Source organism: Lepidochelys kempii, chromosome 3 (genome assembly GCF_965140285.1).
Source record: "Lepidochelys kempii isolate rLepKem1 chromosome 3, rLepKem1.hap1, whole genome shotgun sequence".
Lineage (NCBI taxonomy): Eukaryota > Metazoa > Chordata > Testudines > Cheloniidae > Lepidochelys > Lepidochelys kempii.
In genome coordinates this window covers 128224748-128249438 of record NC_136382.1, presented here as the reverse complement: position 1 = coordinate 128249438, position 24691 = coordinate 128224748, and the positions used below count along the sequence as shown (strand labels likewise).

The 24691-nt window shown below is 38.3% G+C and overlaps 1 protein-coding gene across 17 annotated transcripts in view; it reads right to left on the bottom strand.

Moving 5' to 3' along the window:
• AFDN (afadin, adherens junction formation factor) overlaps positions 1 to 24691 on the bottom strand; it is a 213269-nt gene that overhangs the window by 144705 nt on the left and 43873 nt on the right. For all 17 annotated transcript variants that reach the window (XM_073337925.2, XM_073337933.2, XM_073337939.2 and 14 more), the window contains exon 2: positions 3333 to 3528. In XM_073337925.2, the coding sequence (XP_073194026.1) occupies positions 3333 to 3528 (196 nt within the window). The remainder of the gene's footprint in view (positions 1 to 3332; positions 3529 to 24691) is intronic.

The following is a 24691-nucleotide window of genomic DNA, read 5'->3' as shown; positions in this document are numbered from 1 at the left end:
CCTTTATTTGGCACATAGTGTTACCTGCCAAACACTTACTGGTTGGAGGAATGGTGGCAGATGTTTGCCACACCGTTTCTACAGGTTCCATCAAACCATCATTTATGAGCAATGCTATTTTTGTCATGCAAGGTGTGTGTAAGATCTTGAGGAGCTGGTGTGTCTCCAATTGACGGCTCTGGGATGCACTGACACCTGAAGTAGAGCATCCACAGAGACAGCACTTGAAGGAGAAACTAAAAGCTGTTTCCACAGCCTGGAACAAGTTGCAGAAAAATTGCTGCTGTATTGCTTTTAATGTTCTTTCTACATTTCATCATCAAGGAACACTGAAGAAATACCCAACAATAAAGTTAAATTGCATGCAGTAAAGAAGTGGCTGGATCAAGCACTTACTCCACTGCATTTTCTTGGCATCATTCTCAACCCAAAGTACCGGTATAGATGCCTAATTGCTGAAGATGCTGCTGCTATGACATGGGCATCTAATAATCACGCAGTCATGCCAACCATAATAAATTTCAGGGCTGGAAATGAACCATTCAAGCACGACATATTTGCTGATGGTGGTATAAAGAAAAAGACAACCCACTGAACTGACAGACGTCACGAGGTAAGCACCTGGAACTGGAGTTTGTTGGAAGTGCTAAGCCAGCTTTTGACATCAGTAGCCTCCCTCTTCCACAGGCCCAGAAAGAATATTTTCTTCATTTGGACGATTTCTCAACTTTGAATTAATTAAATTGGGAGTTGAAAAAGCAGGAAAACTTGTCCCTCTTCCAGTCTCTGAATAAAAACAGGGAAGGAAGGGATGAGATCTACTAGTTTTAGAAGACTGAAGGACAGCCTAAGTAACTTAAGAGACAGTTCTCATTTTCAAGAGACGTCGACAAGTAGGAAAGCTCTAGTCACTTATACTTCAGCATATTTGAAAATATTCCCAGGTTGACCTGAAATAATCAGTTTAATTCAATGACTACAGTTAATCCCCCTGTTCCTTTAATAAATCATTTAGTTGTAAATGTGAAACATGTTTTGATAAGAGATGTTTACCTATCCAAAACATTTAAAGCTGCTGTTTAATAAAAACAAATTTATATGCTGTTGTGTTTAATTAAATCCCAGTTACCATCCTAATGCAGCTTGACATAAATCATGAGCAAAAAGTTAATTCTCTAGTAAATAAGCAATATATCTATGATGTTACACCCTCTAGTCTTCATAGAAATATTGTTATAATATGAATACAACATAACTAAGATATACTTTATGCAAGATGGCTCATGTACGATATCATTGGAAAAACTAAGATTTACTGAATGTGATTATCCAATTTGTATGCCTGTATCATTTCTGTATCAGAAGTTAGGAATATTGACTATGTAACCATTACAACTGTGCGTACACTTGGGAAAATGCCCACCAGACAATAAACAATCGTCCTGAATGAGCCATTTAAGAAGGATAATAGAACTCTGAAGATACTAATTTCCCACCTTCCTGAAGAGTTCCCTGGGATGCTGCATTGACTCTACAGGGTCAGATGATAATGTCACCTGATGCAAAATATCACCTTGGACACTGCCGGTACTTTTCCTCTGTAGGGGGACAGGTATCAAACAAAGTTTTCCTGTCTTAGGTAAATCCTTTTTAAGCTGGGGAGGGGGTTAATCTGGACTCTCCTCCATTGCCTACCCAAGAAGAAAGACTGCTGAAAGTACCTGAAGTAACAAAGAAACTAACCTGAGGGGAAAGGCAGGGGTGAGTACAGACTGAGATGGGGTCCAGTTTGTAAGAAGAAATAACTAGAACTCTATGCTACAGAAACTGCAACTTGCCTAAAACAACATTTAGGGTGAGAAATTACTTCTTGAAACCAGTCTCTTCAAGATCTTAAGCTTAGGATGCGTGTTTTGCTTTATTTGCTCAGTAATCTGCTTTGTTCTGTTTGCTATCACTTAAAATCTGCCTTTTATAGTTAATAAATTTGTTTTATTATTAAACCCAGTTTGTGCAATTTCTAACTGGGGGGCGGGCAAGAAGTTTTGCAACTCTCTCCAATTTGAGGAAGAGGGTGAATTTTCATGAGCTTGCACTGTGCAGATCTTTCTATACAGTGCAAGACGGTACTATTTTGGGTTTATTCCCCAAAGGGGGAGGTGTGCATGTGAGTGCTGGGTGAATCCTCTCACACAGAGCTGACTTCAGTCTGTGTCTGCTGCTGGGTATGGACCTACCTGCGTGTGTGTGTGCGCGCGCACACACACCGCAAGAGGTCAGAGTGCCTACTTCAGCAAAACAGGGAAAGGGAATCCAGGCTGATGGAGCAGGAAGGGCTCAGTGAAACCACAGTACATCAGGTGGCATCCCAGAAGGGGGTGGGGGTCTAACCCATAATATCATTCACCATCTTCTAACATACTAAAATGTACAGTTAATATGAAGCTGAAAGTGTTAAGCTATGTAACTACTTAAATAATGTATACAACTATAGTGTTCCCTCCTAGATGGCAAAAAGGTGTGCCAAATCTAATGTAAAGGCCCTATTTAATTGTAAATCAAGATATTTTAATGTTTATATCAATCAATGAGCATGCACCTTTCTTTAGAAAATAATGAAGTACAAATGAAACAGCTGATCAAAATTGACTTAAAAAGAGGCTTTCTACTTGATTTAAATTGCCTTGATTTAAATCAATCCATCTAGTTTTAGAAGAAACTTTTCCTATTTAAAAATCTTTTCTTTCTTCTATTGCTATTTCTCTATTGAAAGAGACAAAAGGAGAATCTCAGTGTGCAACGCGAAGAAGAAAACTTACGATACACCAAATGCTATCAAATGCACCAACCAACATTTTCCCCTCTAATGTCTTTCAGGTACTGTAAACTGTGATGCTACTTGTAAAAGCAGGTAAAAACAACCCTTTCTGAGAGAAATGTGTTTAACATGACAGTGTCCTTTCACTAGATTGTGTTCCTTTAACTACAGCTGTGCATTTCACCTACATTAACTTGGTCGTTTCTGAATGAAGGCCTTTTAGTTAGAAATGAGTATTCCCACACCATGTCATCACCCATCTAAAGGATAACAAGTATAATATTTTCAAAAAAGGTCACACCATCATCACAATTTACACAAATTGTGTCTACGTTACACCCCATTATATTTTGAAATACTACCACCACCAGATGAGAACCCTTTGCAGTTATATATTTAAGTGCCAAAGAAACCGAAGTACATTTGTTATAGTAAGTAGTAGGAAACATTTATCATCTTTCTATATCCTTTTAAGAAAAAATACAGGATTGAGACCCAGACAGCATATACTAACCTCCACTGACATGCACTTCATAAAGTGAGTATTTAGGAGATGACAACATTCGCATGTCTGGTCGGAATTTCTCTGCAAGTGTTTCTATTACATCTTGCGTTGTGGCAGTGCTAGAAACACGAATACATTTTGTTGCAAAGTTTCCAGCTGCTTTGTCTTGAAAATAAAATCTCATGACTCCATGAAACTCCAAATCCTGTAATGAAATAAGAAGTGAATGTAATTCTGATTGAAACGCTTTTTCTTTTCCCCTTGGGAATGGAGGAAATTATTCCAACCATACACCTTTGATTTATGTCTGTATAATTTAATAAATTTTCCTGAAGTATTCTAAGCACACTGCATTTCAATAAGTAGAGGAAAGGAAAGTTGGAAAAGCCTGGGATATTCTAGAAATGCAGGTGTTTATTTTTTAAATACTCCATACTGTTACGGATGGTTTTATGAGCTAAGCCTTTAATATTAAACACACAGACACCCAAGAATCATCAGTTTTCGCTGCAGAGGAATGAACTCAGCCCTTCATCCTTCCAGAGCAGGCTAAGTAAAATAGACAGTTTACTCAAACATGTGTGCTCTTTTAAATGAGACAAACACCAAAATCCTGTCTGTTTTGCATGGACATTAAAATCCTAATGATTTTTATAACAGAGTTTGTTCCCAGGTGTCCTTGGCAAAAAAAATTCTGGGAGGCTGTTGTCTAAAGTTTTGAGCCAAGAGCCAGTTTATACCCCGAATATTAATTTAATATAACAACTATTGACTGCACCTTTAGCTCCCAGAGACTTAACAGTAGGTGACCACCAAGACAAACCTAAATGGAGCATCAAACCTATGTAATGAACTGATAGGAGCCTCCACTGACACCATGGCAGAAATAGAACCTTCATAATCTTGGTGATATTTTCTCTGAATCACAGATTACTGAAATACTCATGAAAATTATATTTTTATTCTAAGAGGTTAGTGGCAGAGAACGTGTTATGCTCTAGGCCTGTGAAAGACAAAACTTGACACAACAAGATATATATGTGGCCAGAGAATGCCAATTTTACTGTGACCACTGTTGTTCTTATAGCATACTTCCTCTTGCTCTTCTCCCTCCCCCACCTTAACAGATTAAGCTTTTTAGGGTAGGGACATGGCTTTATCTATCTGTAAAGAACCATGCATACCTAATGCACTACAGAGATATAAAGAAAAGGAGTACCTTGTGGCACCTTAAAGACTAACGAATTTGAGCATAAGCTTTCATGAGCTACAGCTCACTTCATCGGATGCAACAGAGGTATAATGTCAAAAACATTACAATTGCCTTATACATAAAGGTTACTTCTGTATTTGCAATGCACCCTGGGTTAGGTATTCTATGTAAGCAAACAGAATATTATGGTAATGTTATCGAACACAAAACTTTAAAGGTTTTTTTGAAGCTTTTAAAGCACCATATTAATTATAGCATAAAAAGACAGTTTTAAAAGGAGAAAAATGGCAGCCCATAATAAAGGAGGGAGGCAGATGAAAACTTAAGGGCCACCATCAGCCTGTCCATGTGAATACACTGGTTTGATAAATTCCCTCTTGAAATATACTTTTGGTCTGGAATAAGGGAAGAGGAAAAGATAACTAAGTGAATATAGTTGCCACAAAAGATGGTTTTGTTTTTAAATCAGGAATTTTTTCTTATCCATTTACCTGAGAAAAGCACAGACTCCCATGGTGTTAATTGCTGCACAGCCTTTCAGTCTGTGAACTAAGGGGTCCTCTCCTATTCAGATTTATCATTCCTGTTCAAATTTAATCTCTTCTCCTACATTCTGGCAACTTCAATCTTCTATGCAATATAAAAGCATAGGGAACTTTTCATTTTCAGAATTTGTCACATAAAAATGAATAAACATGCACAGATGTCTAATATGAGTTTTAGTCTTGCATTGTGTTTTTATTTCCTTCTATTCAAATTCATGTACTTAAATTTTAGATTTTGCACTGCCGTGTAAAAGTGACAGTCAATTTCATGTGAAAAAACTGCAAAGCACTCAGACCAATTGCAGTTCTCCAGAAAAATGACCAGTATGTGGATGTAGGTGCAAACTACAAACATTTTTTTATTTTCCTTTTTTTTTGTAAAGGGAGGGGTGTAGTATGCCACATTTCCCAGACAGATTTCACTTGGCTATTATTTGTTGCTTTATTTCAGAATTCTTATAAATGTGGGCATTATTCTTTTCATCAAGTTGACATTGACCATTATGCTGCATTTCTAAATATAAATGCACCATTCTTTAGTAGGAAATGGGGACAACTGAAATAGATTATAATTTGGGACTTAAATTCACTGATCCCAAATTAACATTCAGAAAAGCACTCTTGGCATCAATACATAGACCCTGTTTCCAAGAGACAGATAAGGACATACATCAGCAAGAATCTGAATGTACAATGACATTCAGCTGGAAATTTATTTTTTAGTTTTGGATATTATAGAAGACAGTATTAAATCACTAAATGCAATAGATAGCAAAGGGGACACAAAAGTTAAATAGTTCATGCTTAGCTGTTTATGGGTCATTACATTCAATTTTCCCCAACCATTACTCTTTAAAAAATTATATGGATTACAAATTGAGAGCTAAATTACTAACTGTCTAATATGGGTTTTATTTGGGGAAGGGGTGCGTGAAAGATGCGGGAATGGATGAAGTGCCATGGAAGCTTCTGTCCTTAAAGCCATCTTCTACTACTAAAGCATCTGAGGAGAACCCAAGATTCTTTCATTGTAGCAGTAGGGGTAGCCAGGAAGAGTCAGTCCATTACCACTCTGGAGGACGAGGAGGAGAGCCTCTCTCAAATTACCTGCAAACTGGTGTGTATGAGGGAAGCGATGGTTGGAAGGGAAGAAGAATAATTTCTATTCTATTATACAAGTGGCAAAGTACATGCGTTTGGCTGAAGCAGTAGTCTTCAGAGCTCCAGCTGCCACCACTTCAACAAGTGCAGCATTCAGGAATGCGGGTGTTCATATGTAGCAGCATCTCTTTCCAGAACAGTTTTGGATATTCATGATTTTTGCCATTTAATTCTTGGTTGCATCTAGCAGCTGCACAGATTTTTGTGGGAATACAAATCAGACTTTTTTTAAAGCTTCTGGGATTTTTTTTTAAATGGTGTTTACTTCATTTGTAAAGAAACAATTAAATACACTTGAGCAGAAAGTCACAGTTTAAACAAAACCTAACAGCTCTTTAGGAAGTTACAAGGTACTGAAGTTGCCAGAAGTTAACAAAAAGAATAAAACAGAATGAAAACAACTCTCTAAATGTCCTGTCTTTCCCCACAGCTAATTCTGAAACTAATCTTTAACTGCTTATACTTGTTTCACAATGGTGGGGAAAATATTCAAGGCATTACTTAATATTTGATTTTAAAAATTAATCTGGTTCAGACACTATCTTTTCTAATCTGCTTCTACTAACGAAGAATTCAGTCAGTCAATAATATGCCCTTTGCCACTTGTATAACAGAATGCAAGTTCTCTCTGTAGTTGAACAAGTATTTGTGATAAATGTAAGGGTGCTTGGTAAGGACTACTGACCTGTATTCCAAGACATGGGTTTTGTATTGACTTTCTGGATTGCTAGGCCCAGATTCTTAGAGGTATTTAGACGGTGTGCTCAGTGTTATAATGCCTAACTGATTTAGAAGCCTAAATCTGTATTTTCAAAAAGGGATTTAGGAACTTACAACCTAAATACCTTTAAAAATCTGGGCCTTAAGACTATATGGCTTTGTCTTAACTGAAAAAGTTGTGTTTTTACCATAGGATAGCTAAGGGCTTGTCCACACTGGTGCTTTACAGCTCTGCAACTTTCTCACTCAGGGGTGTGAAAAATCACTCCCCTCAGTGCAGCAAGTTTCAGTGCTGTAAAGCGCCAGTGCAGCAGACAGTGCACCAATGCTAGAAGACGCACTCCCAGCACTGGGAGCTACGCCCCTCGTGGAGGTGGGTTTTTTCGAGCACTGGTAACGCCCTCTCCCAGTGCTCTGCTGCGATGACACAAGGCACGTTAAAGCGCTGCCAGTGTAGACCAGCCCTAACACAAATTAGCTGTTTTGCTGTAAAATCCTATTGGAGGTGAGAAAATGTAGTTTTACTGTAAGATAAACTAGGTGAGATCAACCATTAGCGGGGGATGGGGATACAGTGTTAAACTTGCCTGGCTAGGTTGTGGTAAGTTGTCTTATCTCACTATAAAAGCCTAGTGAACTGTTTGTTTGTTAGTTACCTCACTGTAAAAAAGACACTTTTTTAAAACAAGGACAAAAGCCTTCCAGATGAGAACAGTTTCAAGCACCTCTCTCAGGTAAATACAGTCACAAGACTAGTGATTACAAGCCGTTAAGACTGACTGGATCTAAAAACTACCCAAATAATGGATAAATGATCATGGGGTGGAGAAAGAATGAGTCAGACTTCACATTTGAATCCTGTAACCAAGACACGACTAAGCAAAAAACTGGCTCTGGTCTACACAACAGAGTTAACTCTGTAAGCGTCTATTGGTTAATCTACACTGGCTCGGGTGCACTGCCTACAGTAGTGCTTTATAGCGCTGAAACTTGCTGCGCTCGGGGGGGGGGGGGAGAGGGGGAGGAGGAGGAAAGAGTTTCTTGAGTCAGAGATGGCAAAAATAGGCTTCCAGACCACTGCAGAACTACAGAACTGTATCATGTGCATGGGGGTGGTGGGGCAGAAAGAGTCCCAGAGATAGGACAGACTCTTCTGCCAGACATCAGAAATGGTAACATACAAAAGCCAGTAGGAGAACACTTCAATCTTCCTGGACATTCAACAACAGATTTAAAAGTAGCCAGCCTTCAACAAAAAAACTTCAAGAACAGACTTCAAAAGAGATACTGCAGAGCTACAATTCATTTGCAAACTTAACACCATCAATTTGGGCTTGAATAGGGACTGGGAGTGGCTGGCTCACTACAAAAGCCATTTTCCCTCTCTTGGTATTGACACTTCCTCATCAATTATTAGGAGTGGACAACATCCACCCTGACTAAATTGGCCTTCAACATTGGTTCTCCACTTGTAAGGTAACTCCCTTCTCTTCATGTGTCAATATATATATTTATGCCTGTGTCTGTAATACTCACGCCATGCATCTGAAAAAGTGGGTTATTTACCCACGAAAGCTTATGCTCAGATAAATCTGTTAGTCTTTAAGGTGCCATCGGACACCTCGTCACATTTATTGGAAGCAGAAGAATCAATTAATCTTACACAGGTCAAAAAGCAAAGATGGTAAAAACTCTGAATCACTCCCAAATAATGCTGAATTGAAAGTAAAAGAGGTGAAAATCTCCAAATACTATTAGTAATCTCCTGAACGCTCATGCATTCCACAATTCAAACCTTTAAAAATACTACTTTTATGGAAGAAACTGAGCACTTCATTTTAATATATAAAACATTTACTTTTAATAAATTCAAAACGCTTTACACATTTTTTCCAGTGGCATAGTATGCACGTATAACATTAGTTTACAACTTTTCTTCCAGAAGAATTAGAGAAAGTTTCTCTATCTGAAGCCATTCATTCATTTAGCTGATGTATTGTATACTATCAACAAAGTTCGTTAAACTTCTCCGGTAGCAATGTTTAGATGGAGAAATGAATAGAAATGGTGTATCAAAAGTGTGTACCAGGTATGTATATGAAATTAAAAAAATAAATTTCGCCAATGGACAAAGTAAAGTTATGTTGTTAAGTGTATACTAAGTAATCTATGGCCTCTTCAACAGATACTCTTGGATACTGAGTTATGCCTTCAACACAAATGCAACTGATTTTCACAAAAATTTCACTTTGTGATTAACTGTACTGAAGATTAGTCTATTTGTACCATCTAAAGAGTTTAAATTGGCTTGCTTTAAACCACCCACACCCACACAATGGATAAAAGAGTTTTGCTTTCCCAATAAAGCCAAAGTCTAATTTTAAGTATGATATACATTAAGTACTAATAACCTTCCTTTACAAAGCAGAAAAAAAATAGCAATTTGCACAAAATGTTTTACTAACCTCTTCCAAAAAAGGTTCAAAATTCACACCATAATTTTAGTAAAACAACAAAGACATGGATAATGTGAACATAAATGTTGGGATTTTGCTGCTTCAAGTAAAAATATATCCCATGTCCTCTACAATGAGCACAGAAAATCATAGGTAATATTTATCTGCTAAGTTTCTTCCTGTATAATAAAGTGACTGACTGATTAATATTGCCACAGCCAGTCAGATCTGTCCCTCACATCCAAAACAATATATTTCATAGTTTCAGTTATGACTTGTTTACTGCAAAATAAAACAGCAGTAAATACTATGTGCCACAGGAGAGAATAATTTTTAAAATATCAGTTTCTTCATATAGACAAAAGCCGTCAACAGGTGTCAACAAAAAGGTCACACACAAGCTAGCTACGCTACAACAGAAAAGATTTCAAAACACAATGAAGCTTCATGAAAGGCTTTTAAAATATTCCGTTTAGAAACAATTCTGGGTGTCTCTAATTGTGTTACTATGGGTATTTGCATGAAAACAGCATCTCACCTTTGTGCTTTAGGTTATGTCTACACTTGCAGAGTTTTTGCACTGTAAATTTCACCGGTGATAGGGAACTGGTGAAAGCGCTGGTTTGTGTACTCACTTAATTCCTCAGGCGTCAGAGTGTTTACATTAGCAGCAGCGGGTTCTAGGGCAGCAAGTGTAAAAAAAACAAAAAACCCACCCCCCACGAGGGGAGTAGCTCCCAGTGCGGGTGGACTGTCTACAGCACTGAAACTTGCAGCACTGGGGACGGTTTCCCACCCCGAGTGAGAAAGTTGCACTGCTGTAAAGTGGCAGTGTACACAAGTCCTTACTTTCAGCAGAAAGGTGAGCTGTGCTCTTGGGGACAGCTAATGGCAACATAGATATCGGTCTTTAAAAGAGATGCTACCCCAAAAAACTGCAAGAGAATATAGGTCAAGTATGAAATCTAGGAATAAAGGTTTGTTAAATATGCAGTGTAAATATACTATTAAGCCAAGGGATGATTTTGAGATATTTCATAGCTAACTGAATTTGTCTATGTTCAATATATTTCCCTGCTTGAAAAGCCCTGTTGGGAAAAAGGTCTTTGATGGTCTTCCAATTCCCTTTGCTCCTTTGGAGCAGGAAAATATAGGCAAATAGCCAGAAGAAAAGAGATTCCAGGAGCGACTGGTGCTAATAAACTTCCGCACTCTGAAGTAGGTGGTGAAAGGAGTCTAACAGTGAAACAGTGGTCTGAGCAGTGGCGGGAACCTGGACTTCCCAAAAAATGGAATAAAAAGGCTTCAGCAGTCAGACTGATTATACTCAGTAGTGCATGTGTGTATCTCTGGATGCTCATGTATGAGAAAGTAGAGCACTCCATTCCAGCAACTGATGGGACAAGGATGTTATCTCTTAACAGCTAGAACATGATAGTGAATAAGGAGACTGGAACAAACACAGAATTCCAAGGAGCCAATGGTAATAATGGGGAATGAATAGGCCTATTTTTTCATACTTCTTAATTACAAAGCAATAACGGTATCATTAAATGATATCTGAACTAGATATTAATACATACAAGATCAAACTTTGGACAAAATTTTATTCCTTTAAAGCACAGCATATATGTATGGGTTTCCCTTTGGGACACTGCCACCACAATCCTGCTGGAACACCCCTGAGGGAACACACTTTTGGCATCAGCCCTGGCTAGCAGAGTTGTTTTTTGTTTGGTTTATTTTTGCTTCCTAAGTGACTAAGTATTTCCTAGCTCCAATTGTCATAGTAAACATTTTTTCTTCCCAGTATCTAACAGGTAATCATGCAAGTATTACTGCAATGACAGCATTAATCTCAACTCTCTCCGTTCCCTTAATTCTGGCTCTGCAGAGATCTAAACAGAACAGGACTGAAATCCAAACTTCTAATCTATGACCGTTATTCAGACAAATATATTTTCCAAATATTCTGCAAACTTAATATAAATATAATAAACTTTTTAAAAGGAAAGGAGTACTTGTGACACCTTAGAGACTAACCAATTTATTTGAGCATGAGCTTTCGCAAGCTACAGCTCACTTCACTGTAGCTCACGAAAGCTCATGCTCAAATAAATTGGTTAGTCTCTAAGGTGTCACAAGTACTCCTTTTCTTTTTGCGAAGACAGACTAACACGGCTGTTACTCTGAAACCTGTCAAACTTTTAAACTGGCAATTAGTCTTAATTAATTTAAAATTAATACAAATTAATTTCAGGACACACCACACATACAAAGTCTGGCATAACAATAGAACTCCTATTGGAGAAATTGCTGGGAAAACTCATGGGATGCCTGCACTAGATCTGACCTGTCGAAAAATGCTTGATACATTACAACGGAATTAGTCCCTCCCTCTTTCCATAATCACAGATATGCACTGATTCAGTCATCCTTAGGACTACCACTGACAATACAACAGAAAAGGCAGTGATCCTTACAAGATTTTAAAACTCAGGATGTTTAGTCATCATATGAGTAAGCATTTATGTTTGAATGATGCATAAATCAAAATATTTTTAGCATGCAATTCCAACAGCTACATCAGTTCATAGACAGGCTAGATTTCAGTGTACACCATCTCTACAGTCAAGTATTTAAAAATCCTAACTGAACTTGAAAAAAAGATTGATGATACTATTAGTGGCAATTGCATTAAACTCCCTTCTATCTAAAACAATGATTTTTGCCTACCTGTAGCATTCAGCCAGCTTTTAAAAAGCTGTGCGGCTTTATTATCAAGATAGAGAACTTTGGAACAGCCAGAAGTCTCAAAATGTGACTTTAAAAGATCTTACATAGATATTTCTGAATTCACTCACAGGGTTCAAAATACTCAGATTTATTTTCATGCAGCTAAGGTGGACTGATTTTAAAATGAAGTAAATCATTTATTTTAACCATACTTTTAAAGGAAAATAACTTGATTTAAAATAGAACTGTAGTCATTTCTTTTTTCTCCCAGTTTTCTAAAGTATATTCTCTTTGGTTAGTAGTAAGGTCAAAACATTTTGGTCATCTATTTGATGTATTAAAATTATGAGTTGCCTCTCTAACCGTTCTTTTTGAAAGGAGACATGGTTAGCTTCCTCCCGCTGGCTGGTACGTAGTAAAACTGCAGAAATAGCTTCAGCTACATTTTTAAAGTTGACATAAAAATAAGTGGCCATCTCCACAAAGCTGATTTGCTCCAAAACTGCTATTTATAATTTACATCACATTAATCACTCCTAGCATACAAGGGAAACATAGGATGTACTAGATTTTATCAATACAAAAATATACTGCAGTCATTACCAAAATGAGAGCAGTAACACTATCACAGATTTTCCCCAGGGTCTATTGCACTGTATTTATAGGGAGACATTATGGTCACCAAACACACACCAAAACAGAATTTGACTTGCTCCCACGTAATCACACACATTGTGCAACACCAGCAGAATTAAGCAGCAACTTACTTTATTTATTTTATTATTGTGGTGGGGGAAGTGAAACAATTAGATATGACCCAAAATATACAGGAAGCGCATCTAAGTAAGAAGGTGGTATTTTTTAAATAAATAGTCACTTTTCTGAAGAGTTACAATTTTCAGGAACCATTTCTGCCAGTTAGACCCACAGAGGCAGAATCCAGCTCCACTGAAGACAGTGAGTTTCTGCATGGACACAATGGTTTACCTATATAAAGATTCAATTGTGGGACTGGCACTTAAAACCTTGTCTACTCAAAGTTAGACCAGTTTAATTCAAGGTGTGTTCTTAATTCAGTTTTCTTATAACAGAGTTCTTGGACAAGGGTGTATGAATACTGATCTGTTTTGAACATAATTAGAGTCATGGAGGATAAAAAAAGTAATAAACCAATTTAAGTGGAACAAAAGGAAAAGAACAGCTATACTAAAAACTGATTTGATTTCCCCATTAATGCACAAACACTAAAAGCAGCTTTTTATTCATGCAGTTACATAGGTGTTGTTACTAACAGAAGTTACATACAATGTTGATGTGAATTACACACATTAAATCTTCTAGCTGTTTACGCCTTTTCATGTGTTAATATTTACAATGGATTAAAACAAATGTCATCTCAAAGGTACACCTTGTTTGTCTTCCTTCTCCCTCTGGAGTACTGTTTAGTTGCTCTATAGGAAAGCTTGCAACATTTAGCACAATAGAATGTAAGTTATTGTAATTAAACATCATGACTACTCTGTCAAGCCATCAACAGTGAAGTTAAACATTCAGTTTCACCTTGGTTTAAAAGTAGTATCAAAGAATAAAGTTTTATTGGAGGTTCTTATTTCCAGGTTCATAATAGAACTGCCTAAACTAGGTAAATTCGACAAAGATTTCATACGATTGCTAACACTATTCAGCTTCTCAATCATTAGCAATGTTGGGCAGTTTTCCCATGTACCTCACATTATATTAAGAATTTATTTCATGGTAATAGTTTGGCAGAAATAGCTATATGCAAAAGACAACAATCATTTTATTCAGTAACTAACCCTATAGCTATGAAAATAATTTTCTAAAAGAACTTCAACCAAAAACTTTAAGTGTTATATGAGCTACAGCTGACCATAAATATCTTCAAACAGAAAATTTCACCACCCCAGAAGCAATCCAGAATACAAGATACAATGCCTACTAAAGGTAGAAAGTACTATATGGGCTCTCTTCCATTATTCTCACAGGATTACACATCTTTTTTTGACAATCTTCATAAAGAAGAGTATTTTCTATTTCACTTTCTTTAAAATCCACTTTATAAAATTATTTTCCTGATTAAAATTCTTCCTTAAGATTTCAGAAAGCACTTAATCTTGTTTTTAAAATATTTATTCAAGAGAATTACAGACAAAATCCTTTAGACAAATTTAGGGGCACTATGGCATGTGTTTAGGGGCAAAGTTTTCGCTTTGCATTTTTTGGTGATGTAGCCCATTTAGAAATCAGTCCACAACTGTCCGTTTTAACATCCTTGAAGAAGGAAGGGATTATATAACAAACAATATTTGATAAAGTTTGAACATCCAAGGTACTGTATCTTAACTTAGTTGAGGTAAGCCTGTTTTTATCAAAGAAGGTTTAACACACAAGGACGCATCAATAAAGGAGTACTAAACATATAAAGACTGACTGCCACCTAAGGGTTGTTCTTGTTAATCTGCAGTTTCAACTGTAAACGACAGTACTCTCAATAGCAGCAAATCAAAAAATAATACAGCTTCAACATTATATTTGTAACTGGAAAAGTAGCCTACTATAGCCAAATGCACCATGATTAAATCTCAGAGTACATAGCAAAGGAAACTGATTACAGCAGACAAAAGGTGTAAAATATTGTTTAGAAATCTAGATATAATTCAATTTTTATTTTGAAATAGTTCTTATTCTGTTCATGATATGACCAACCTACAAATATTATATCTATCAAATTATTACAGCGGACACATATCTAGTTATATTTTGATTGAAAAACAAAAATAAAAATACAATGCACTGTATGCTATATATCCTTTAACGAGAAGGAAGCTAGTTAGAGTTTGAAGACTAGAGTTAAGAAATCAAAACCCCTGGAGTAAGCATGGAGGCTAAATATACTATATCAGAGTTACAAACAAAATTTGGTGCCTAGATGCCAGTGTAACTACACAATATAACTTGTGCAGATAGAACAGACAAAAAAAGGAAGCAGAAAAGACAAGGAAAATATACAGTTAAACAGGAAAATAAAGTTTATTCAAACCAATAAGGTATTCCTTCAAACCATGGAAAAGATGCCAACAGAAAGCAACATACCACGATAGGACAAAATGCAAGGTGGAAATTAAAAGGGCACCTGAAGAGAAAACCAAGAAATTCTTTAACTTCAGAGGCAGAAAGCCTACTAAACAGGTCGCGGTCGTCTGCTCTCCTGGTCTACCAGGGAATAAAAAGAACATTACAAAAAAGAGGATACAATCATTACAGAGAAAAGTTAAACTACTACTTCTTTGCATCAGTTTTCATCACAGAGGATGATGGAAACATAGCCAGTACAGATGCTACACTTTGCGGACAGACAGAAGATATTGTCTCAAAGCTTGAGGTGTCAGAAAAGTGGTACTGAAACAACTCAGGGTAAGTCTCAAGCCAGATCATATCAGGGAAAATCGGCAGAGAAAGTAATAATTAGTTTAAGTACTGAAACTTTGTCTTCTCTTTGGTACTATTGCCTATCGTTCACCTTAAGAGCTGTAATGCTAGTACGCCAAGTTGTTTTTTTTTTTAAACGAGCAGTACAATTACAGCAAGTTAAAATTACATTCTATAAGCATTTGATTACCTATCCCAATAGTAAATCCGAAGGTGAAAATAAATCTCTCAACAACCTGCTCAATGTTTCTGATCCATTTTAATGTCCAACACCCCTTTGAAAAAAAGCTATCAACTGCTGTCCATTTCACATCTTTTGAATATGGAGCTTTCATCACCACAAAGCTTTCAGTTGATTTACAATACCTGTGTGACAAAAATTAGATTTCTACCTTTTGATGTACTGAGTGTATTCCTGAAGGAGTAATTATAGTATTGTAGTAATGTTTATATTTTTGTTGGCAATTCATTTTAAGGTTCTATTTCAGTTGCTTATATCTTTTTTTCAACCACCACCACATTACATACTGAACAAGCATTTCTAAAGTTTAATTTAAGGAGTGAGAAATTTTCAGAGTGTTAATTTTTTTTAAATGGTGTTGGAGTTTGATTAAATCTAGCTCAGTGACTTAAGTTATCCAATGCAATGCCAGAGATGATAGGCTCATAGACTTTAAAGTCAGAAGGGACCATTATGATCGTCTAGTCTGACCCCCTGCACAATGCAGGCCACGGAATCTCACCCACCAACTCCTGTAACAGACCCCTAACTTATGGCTGAGCTACTGAAGTCCTCAAATCGTGGTTTATAGTCTTCAAGGTTCAGAGACTCCTCCAGCAAGTGACCCGGGCCCCACGCTGCAGAGGAAGGCGAAAAACCCCCGGGGCCTCTGCCAGTCTGCCCTGGGGGAAAATTCCTTCCCGACCCCAAATATGGCAATCAGCTAAACCCTGAGCATGTGGGCAAGACTCACCAGCCAGACACCGAGGAAAGAATTCTCTGTAGTAACTCAGATCTCTCCTCATCTAACATCCCATCACAGGCCATTGGGCATATCTACCGCTAGTAGTCAAAGATCAATTAATTGCCAAAATTAGGCTATCCCATCATACCATCCCCTCCATAAACTTATCAAGCTTTGTCTTGAAGCCACATAACATCTTGGTTTCCCAGTGTTATGGTTTCTATACAGCAACCTTAATTCCAATCCCTTGCATGTATGCACATTATAATAGGACAGGGACTCCATTTATTTCTATTTAGTTGCATCTTATTATATAATTAAACAGCCAAACAAATGGCTGCACAATTGCCTCTAAACTGTGCCACCGTACTGAACCACCTAAAGACGTTTCCATGGTAGATTGAATCAAGTCCTAGCACTGACTGACGGTTTTGACTGACAAAATGTTGAGCAGAAACTTTAACCCACTGCAGAAGTGGCAGACCTGGATATGAAAAAAGAGTGTTCTAGAAGATCATTCCCCAGCCAAAAGAAATAATATCTATTTATGAATTATACAAGAGACAATCAGTTAACCTTAAAATCTCAGTATTTTGTTCCTAGACAAGTATACTTTTCCTCATAATTCCTCTAACTTTCACATACTGTCAAAGAAATAAGTTACCGAATACAGATTTTTTTTTAAAATTTACAGAAAGTCAACAGGTTGGTTAAAGCTATTTTCCACAATGATTAAGTTCTGAGTTTTTAATGGTTAATTTAATTTATCTCAAATCTAGAAGTGATGACAGGGAATTAGTGTCTTCAGGAACAGTGTTTTTTTTCAATTAATCATCATTAAACTGGATTGGATGAAGGCAGGTAATGAAGTCACCACCTCAGCAAGTGATGAATCCACTAAAAGTTATACTCAACTGTTCTGAGAGTGAGAATTTGATGTATACAGCCTCATTATTAAGTTATTTTTATGTTACCTGCTCACTGTAGTAACTTAATTTTAATATGCTGTGTGTACTAACACCAAATCCAATGAACCAACGCTAATGCTTAAAATATCCATGCTGTTTCCAAAATCTGGTAACTAATTGTATCAATATATAGTGATATGGAGACAGCAGGCATATTTACTTTATTTTATAAGTTTTAAGAGGATGAAATTAAGACCCAAATTCTGCTTTGTTGCATCTATGAACCTCGCAAACTGGTGATGTTCACATATACTGGACAGCAATTTCTGTAATTTCATGACTGACCCTGAAAGGTCTTGGCAAGCAGTATATGACACAGGTTTAGAAGGCAATGCTTTGTTTGTAAGAACGTACCTACAGAAGTACACCAAATCTCTATCTTCTCTAACAACTAGTACAAGTGATGCATACAAAACCAATTGATGCAAGAGTCAGGCACACAGTTACTAAAATCACAAAGGAATAACATTCCAATAAGTCTGCATTACAGGGTATCTGGCCAAGAAGAAATGGGGCTTATCACTAATCTAATGTGCCCTCCAATCATTACTCCAAGTCATTTTTAGCTGTAAAAACAAAGATAACCAAGCAGCTAGATGACATTTTAAATAATCCATAATTCTCATCGGTGATCCACACTACTATAAAACCAATTCCAGTTGCACACAGATTTGCAGACCTATTACTGATTGGAGTATTAGATAGTGATTCTAGTCTCACAACTCAGACAGCTGTTAAAATTCATGTTTAAGAGTTTTGGCTCTATAGAAAATGATTAGTGTTGCCTTGCAAACAAAAAACTTCACATGCTTTTAAAATTTATTACTTTACTCATGAATACGCACAACACAAAAGGGATTATTTCAGTATCCACTGGCCATGTCCATGCCATAAAAGGTCAAATTGAGGCTCTCAGGATGTTTAAAGCCGCTACAAATCCTGTAGGACAATGCAATGCCACACTTCCTCATACAGACTCTCTCAGCCAACCAGCCTGGAGCTTTCAAGCCAAATCTCTCAAGTGCTCCATATTGCATGGTACACTCCACATTTTGGGTCCCTTTTCTCATCACCATCTGTTTAGCTGCTCTGAGTCAAAGACTGTACAGCAGAAAAGCTGATTAAAAGTTGGTTCAGCTCTCTCTCTTCCCCTCACCTACCTCTTCTCTAGGATTCCAGCCCAAAACCATAAAGAGAGAAGTTAGAAAGATAGGAGTCTCAAGGGGGAAGAATTATGGCCCTATGTATGCTAAGACACCTGGGGAGGGGAGCATCTACAAGCTGTCTTCAAGCTGCATAGCTCCACTATGTACAAGATACACATAACCCAGCCCTATCAAATCTTACCTCCCCAAGCAGCTCAGAGACACCTCCCACAATCTGGAAAATTATTCCTTCCCCAAATCCTCCCACCGCTGTATAGCTTAAATGGAGAATTCCTCACCCCGCCCCAAGTACCCCTTCTCCACCTGGGCAATGACCCCTGGAAGCTGTTTATATACAGTACTTACACATTGTTCTTGTCAATTATGCAGCAACACACAGCAAAGCATACGTGTCCCACCATTTAGTCATTTGTCACTGATTTCAATGGTTTACTTCACAGATTGGATCCCTAACTGTTAAACCTGCCAAACACCACCTCATGAGAGCAGCAGGAGCTGGTGTAGAAGGTGGCACTGGAGAGAGAACACTTAAAGTGAACAGAACAAGAGGTCCATCCTATACGCCATCTGCATTTCCTTCCCCCACCACTACTACATATCTGATGGTTTTGACAAACATTTCCTATTTTGGGAACCATATTTAAAACAGTGTGTTCCAGGTTTGGACAAGATACTTTACTTCAACTTTATGGCAGAAATCAAATCAATCACAATCAATGCTGATACTTCTTATTTTGTTTGTATACTGGCCTAGGAGCAAGATTTTACTTAAACCATTTTTAACCTCAATTACCTGAAATTATCTCCTAAACCAATTCCCAAATGTGTTTGGGAGGAAAGCAGACAAACATAAGCAAAGTATTCATCTTCACTAGAAGTGGCCAATTATTTCTCATTATCCTCAACTTGTTACTTTTTCTATCTAGAACCTCCATTCTTCTTCCCTTAATTCCATCCAAAAGCTTTTTACACATTTCTGGTCTATGTGCTTGATGTTTTCTGCAAACAGTTACATTCATCACCTTTTCTCATTCAGCTCTTGATAAAGTTTATCACTAGAGCTACAATTTTGTCACAAAAAGAAAAGGAGTACTAGTGGCACCTTAGAGACTAACCAATTTATTTGAGCATGAGCTTTCGTGAGCTACAGCTCACTTCATCGGATGCAAGCTTATGCTCAAATACATTGGTTAGTCTCTAAGGTGCCACTAGTACTCCTTTTCTTTTTGCGAATACAGACTAATACGGCTGCTACTCTGAAACCTGATTTTGTCACAGAATTTTTTAATAAATTTCATGGCAGAGGTATGGGAAAAAGATTAAGCCAGTGTGTCCCAGTGTGCGGGGGAGTGGGGGGTTGGAGAGCAAGCCCACCCCACAGTGCTGGCTCCTGTCACTCCCATAGGCTCCTGGCAGGTTTCCCCTGCCCTTGCATCCCCCTTCCCTGCTGGGAGCGGGAGATGGGGGAGAGCAGGGTCCAGCTGCCCTGCTCTCCAAGGGAGCAGCTGGGCTCTCCCTGTCAGGCTTTGTCCACAGTTACACAACTCCAGTGAAATTGACGAGAGAGATAACAGAGGTAAGTAACAGTATCTACACAGACACTACAGCACCCTGACTACAGACATAAGCCCTGTGCCTCTCATGTAGATGGAGTTATTACGCCGCTGTTGTAGTGCACTTACATCAGCAGGACAAGGCTGTAGTGTAGACACTGACATAATTAGGTCAACAAGTTTTCCCAGAAAAGTGCAAGCATAGACAAAGCCTAACTTAAGGTAGAAAGAAAGCAGACTACTTTAAAGCAGATACAATAACTCAAAAGCAAGGAAATTCAGAAAATTAGGTTTACACTTGCAAAAAACACATACTGAAAAGTATGGAAGTACAAAACTAGAGTATCTTAACTTTGCCACCAGATATGCACCACCCTGGGTGTTCTTCATGGGAGGGAGGGAAGGGGAGCACAACAGGTCTATGACAAGTATAACCTGTTAAATCCCAAATACTTAAGCCAAGTCTACACTTAAAACCTGTATCAGCATAGCTATGTCAGGGGTGTGAAAAACTACCCCCCAGTGACATAACTATGCTTACAAAAATCCCAGTGTAGACTCAGTGCTTCTGTTGGCACAGTTAATATCATTTGGGCTTATGCCACCATAAACTCTGAAGATACTACCTAGACCAGTGGTCCCCAAACTGTGAAGCGCACCCCCCCCAGGTGGAGGAATATCTGGGGGGCACAGGCCAGGCCAGCCCCCACAAGAGGGCGGGCGGGGAGGGAGTACCACTCAGTCCTGCTCTGTCCCCAGCTCTGCTCCGGTTCCACCCCCAGCTGCAGTCCCAGTCGCCAGCCCCTGGCCACAGCTGCAACTCTGCTCCGAGCCCAAGGGGGACGCAGATACATTCTATTACATAGAGGAAAAGTTTGGGGACCACTGCCTTACACACCCACACACACACCACCCACCCAAAGGTTTCCAACAAAACTGCAAAATATTTTAAACTCTTTATATCTCAGGGCTTGTCATATACAGTGCACCTGTCAAGGTTCCTCCCCCACTCTGAACTCTAGGGTACAGATGTGGGGACCTGCATGAAAAACCTCCTAAGCTTATCTTTACCAGCTTAGGTCAAAACTTCCCCAAGGTACAAAATATTCCCCCCCGTTGTCCTTGGACTGGCCGCTACCACCACCAAACTAATACTGGTTACTGGGGAAGAGCTGTTTGGACGCGTCATTCCCCCAAAAATACTTCCCAAAACCTTGCACCCCACTTCCTGGACAAGGTTTGGTAAAAAGCCTCACCAATTTGCCTAGGTGACTACAGACCCAGACCCTTGGATCTTAAGAACAATGAACAATCCTCCCAACACTTGCACCCCCCCTTTCCTGGGAAATGTTGGATAAAAAGCCTCACCAATTTGCATAGGTGACCACAGACCCAAACCCTTGGATCTGAGAACAATGAAAAAGCATTCAGTGTTTTACAAGAAGACTTTTAATAAAAAATAGAAGTAAATAGAAATAAAGAAATCCCCCCTGTAAAATCAGGATGGTAGATATCTTATAGGGTAATTAGATTCAAAAACATAGAGAACCCCTCTAGGCAAAACCTTAAGTTACAAAAAAGATACACAGACAGAAATAGTTATTCTATTCAGCACAATTCTTTTCTCAGCCATTTAAAGAAATCATAATCTAACACATACCTAGCTAAATTACTTACTAAAAGTTCTAAGGCTCCATTCCTGGTCTATCCCTGGCAGAAACCAGCATACAGACAGACACAGACCCTTTGTTTCTCTCCCTCCTCCCAGCTTTTGAAAGTATCTTGTCTCCTCATTGGTCATTTTGGTCAGGTGCCAGCGAGGTTACCTTTAGCTTCTTAACCCTTTACAGGTGAGAGGAGCTTTCCCCTGGCCAGGAGGGATTTCAAAGGGGTTTACCCTTCCCTTTATATTTATGACAGCACCTATGCCACTATAGCACTTTAGTGAAGACACTCCTACACCGACAGGAGAAGTTCTCCAGTCAGCATAGACAAACCATCTCCCCCCAAGAGACTGTAGCTACACCGACAAAAAGTTCTCCTGTCAACACAGCACTGTCTACATGGGGAGTTAGGTCGGTTTAAACTATGTAACGCAAGGGTGTTGATTTTTCTCACCCCTGAGCGATGTAGTTATACCTATATAGGTCTGTAGTGTAAACTTGGCATCAGTGTTTTGCCTGCAGCTCCAGCTATCAAACTACATTCAGTGAGGTTTACCATGCATTATACAGGTAACCGAACTATAAAAGCGTGGAGACTTTTAGATGTCTGCAACTACAAGTAACTCTGTGGATAGTAAAGGGTTAAAATGGTTGTAAAACTTCCAGCCCTTGATATGAGGGGAACATATGAGGAAGGTGACTCGGTCTCTAGTATATCAGAAGCACAATACTACTTTGTGCTTATACAGTTAATTCCATCCAATGATCTCAGAGTTTGCAACTATTAATGCAGTAAAGATGTCCCCTGCAATTCATTACCTCATTTTTTCAGATGAGAAAATAGTTATAAGATGTTACATGACTTGCCCAAGGTCACACAGTCTGTCAGAGTTAGAAACAGAACCAAGATACCCTGGGGAAAACAAAAATCCATCCCTTAGCCATTTTTCAGCCTCCCAAAAATGAGAGGGTGGTTATTTCACTGTATTAGGGCTACATGGCTCTTATTATGAATGCCAAAAATATATAGTGCACAGGCACACTGGTGGAGGATAAGCAGAGATACAAGAGCAGAATTAAGGTTATTCAGGGTACCTTAAATCCACATTTTCATACTTTCCAGAAATTGTTCTGTTTTTAAGCATAACTAATTTTGAATTTCCTCACTTTCAGACTTTTTAAAACTATTGTATATTATTAAAAGTTATCAATATGCATACTGTGTCACAGTGTTCAGTGTCAGAATTTCCTTTGATCTTTTCTTATTTTTTTTAATCTGAGTTTTAAAGAATATCTTTGTACTTGATGGACATTATGGGCCCTCAAACCTTTGCTATCTTTTTAAAAAGACTCTTAACATGGTTCAAACATAGTAGATTGGGGAGGGCACAACTAACGAATTAAAACAATTACATTGGGGGCGGGGAATGAATAGCGTTAAGAGAACATCTCACACCACATAACCAGATTTCAGGCACTGTTCACAGCATGCAGCAATCCTACAGCTTCATTCATCATACAGCAGCTGCTATTACCAGTGTAGCTAGTTGTGCTTTACAACTAATTTCCAAAATAAGTCAGATTAACTTAATTTTCCACCAACACACTTACAAGTGATCAATACTTCATTCCTCAATATTTCAATTACACTTTAATACATGAAATAAGTTGAATGTCACAGGTTTGACAAACATTCAGAAAGAAGGAAGCAATCTATATAGAAGTCCAGTCTGTTGTTTTGACCTTCAGGAGGAGTCCACGCAGAATCCTGCTGAATCGGAATTAATTTGCAAACTGGATACAATTAACTTAGGCTTGAATAGAGACTGGGAGTGGATGTGTCATTACACAAAGTAAAATTATTTGCCCATGTTTATTTCCCCCACCGCTCCTCGGATGCGTCTGTTAACTGCTGGAAATGGCCCACTTTGATTATCGCTACAAAAGGTTCTCCCACCCCCGCTCTCCTGCTAGTGATAGCTCATCTTAAGTGATCACTCTCCTTACAGTGTGTATGACAACACCCATTTTTTCATGTTCTGCATGTATATAAATCTCCTTACTGTATTTTCCACTGAATGCATCTGATGAAGTGAGCTGTAGCTCCCGAAAGCTTATGCTCAAATAAATTGGTTAGTCTCTAATGTGCCACTAGTCCTCCTTTTCTTTTTGCAGATACAAAACAACAGGGCTGCTACTCTGAAATGGGCCATTACACATATTGAATCTATTTCCCTAAGTTAAGTATCCTCACACCTTCTCGTCAACTGTCTAAATGCGCCATCTTGATTATCACTACAAAAGTTTTTTTCTCCTGCTGACAATAGCTCATCTTAACTAATTAGCCACTCACAGTTTGTATGGTAACTTCCAACGTGTGTGTGTGTGTGTTCCATTCTATGCATCCAATGAAGTGAGCTGTCGCTCACGAAAGCTTATGCTCTAATAAAGTTGTTAGTCTCTAAGGTGCCACTAGTACTCCTGTTCTTTTTGCGGATACAGACTAACACGGCTGCTACTCTGAAACCATTCAGAAAACAGTAATACTTTAATTCTGCACCATAAACCGTATATACTCGATCATAAGCCGGTTAGTTTATAAGCCGACCCTCCCAAGATGGATACGTAAAAATGGAAAATTTTTATGACCCATTCATAAACTGATCCTATAATTCAGGGGTCAGCAAACTTTGGCTCCCGGGCCATCAGGATAAGCTGCTGGCGGGCCGAGATGGTTTGTTTACCTCGAGCGTCCGCAGGCACAGAGGTAA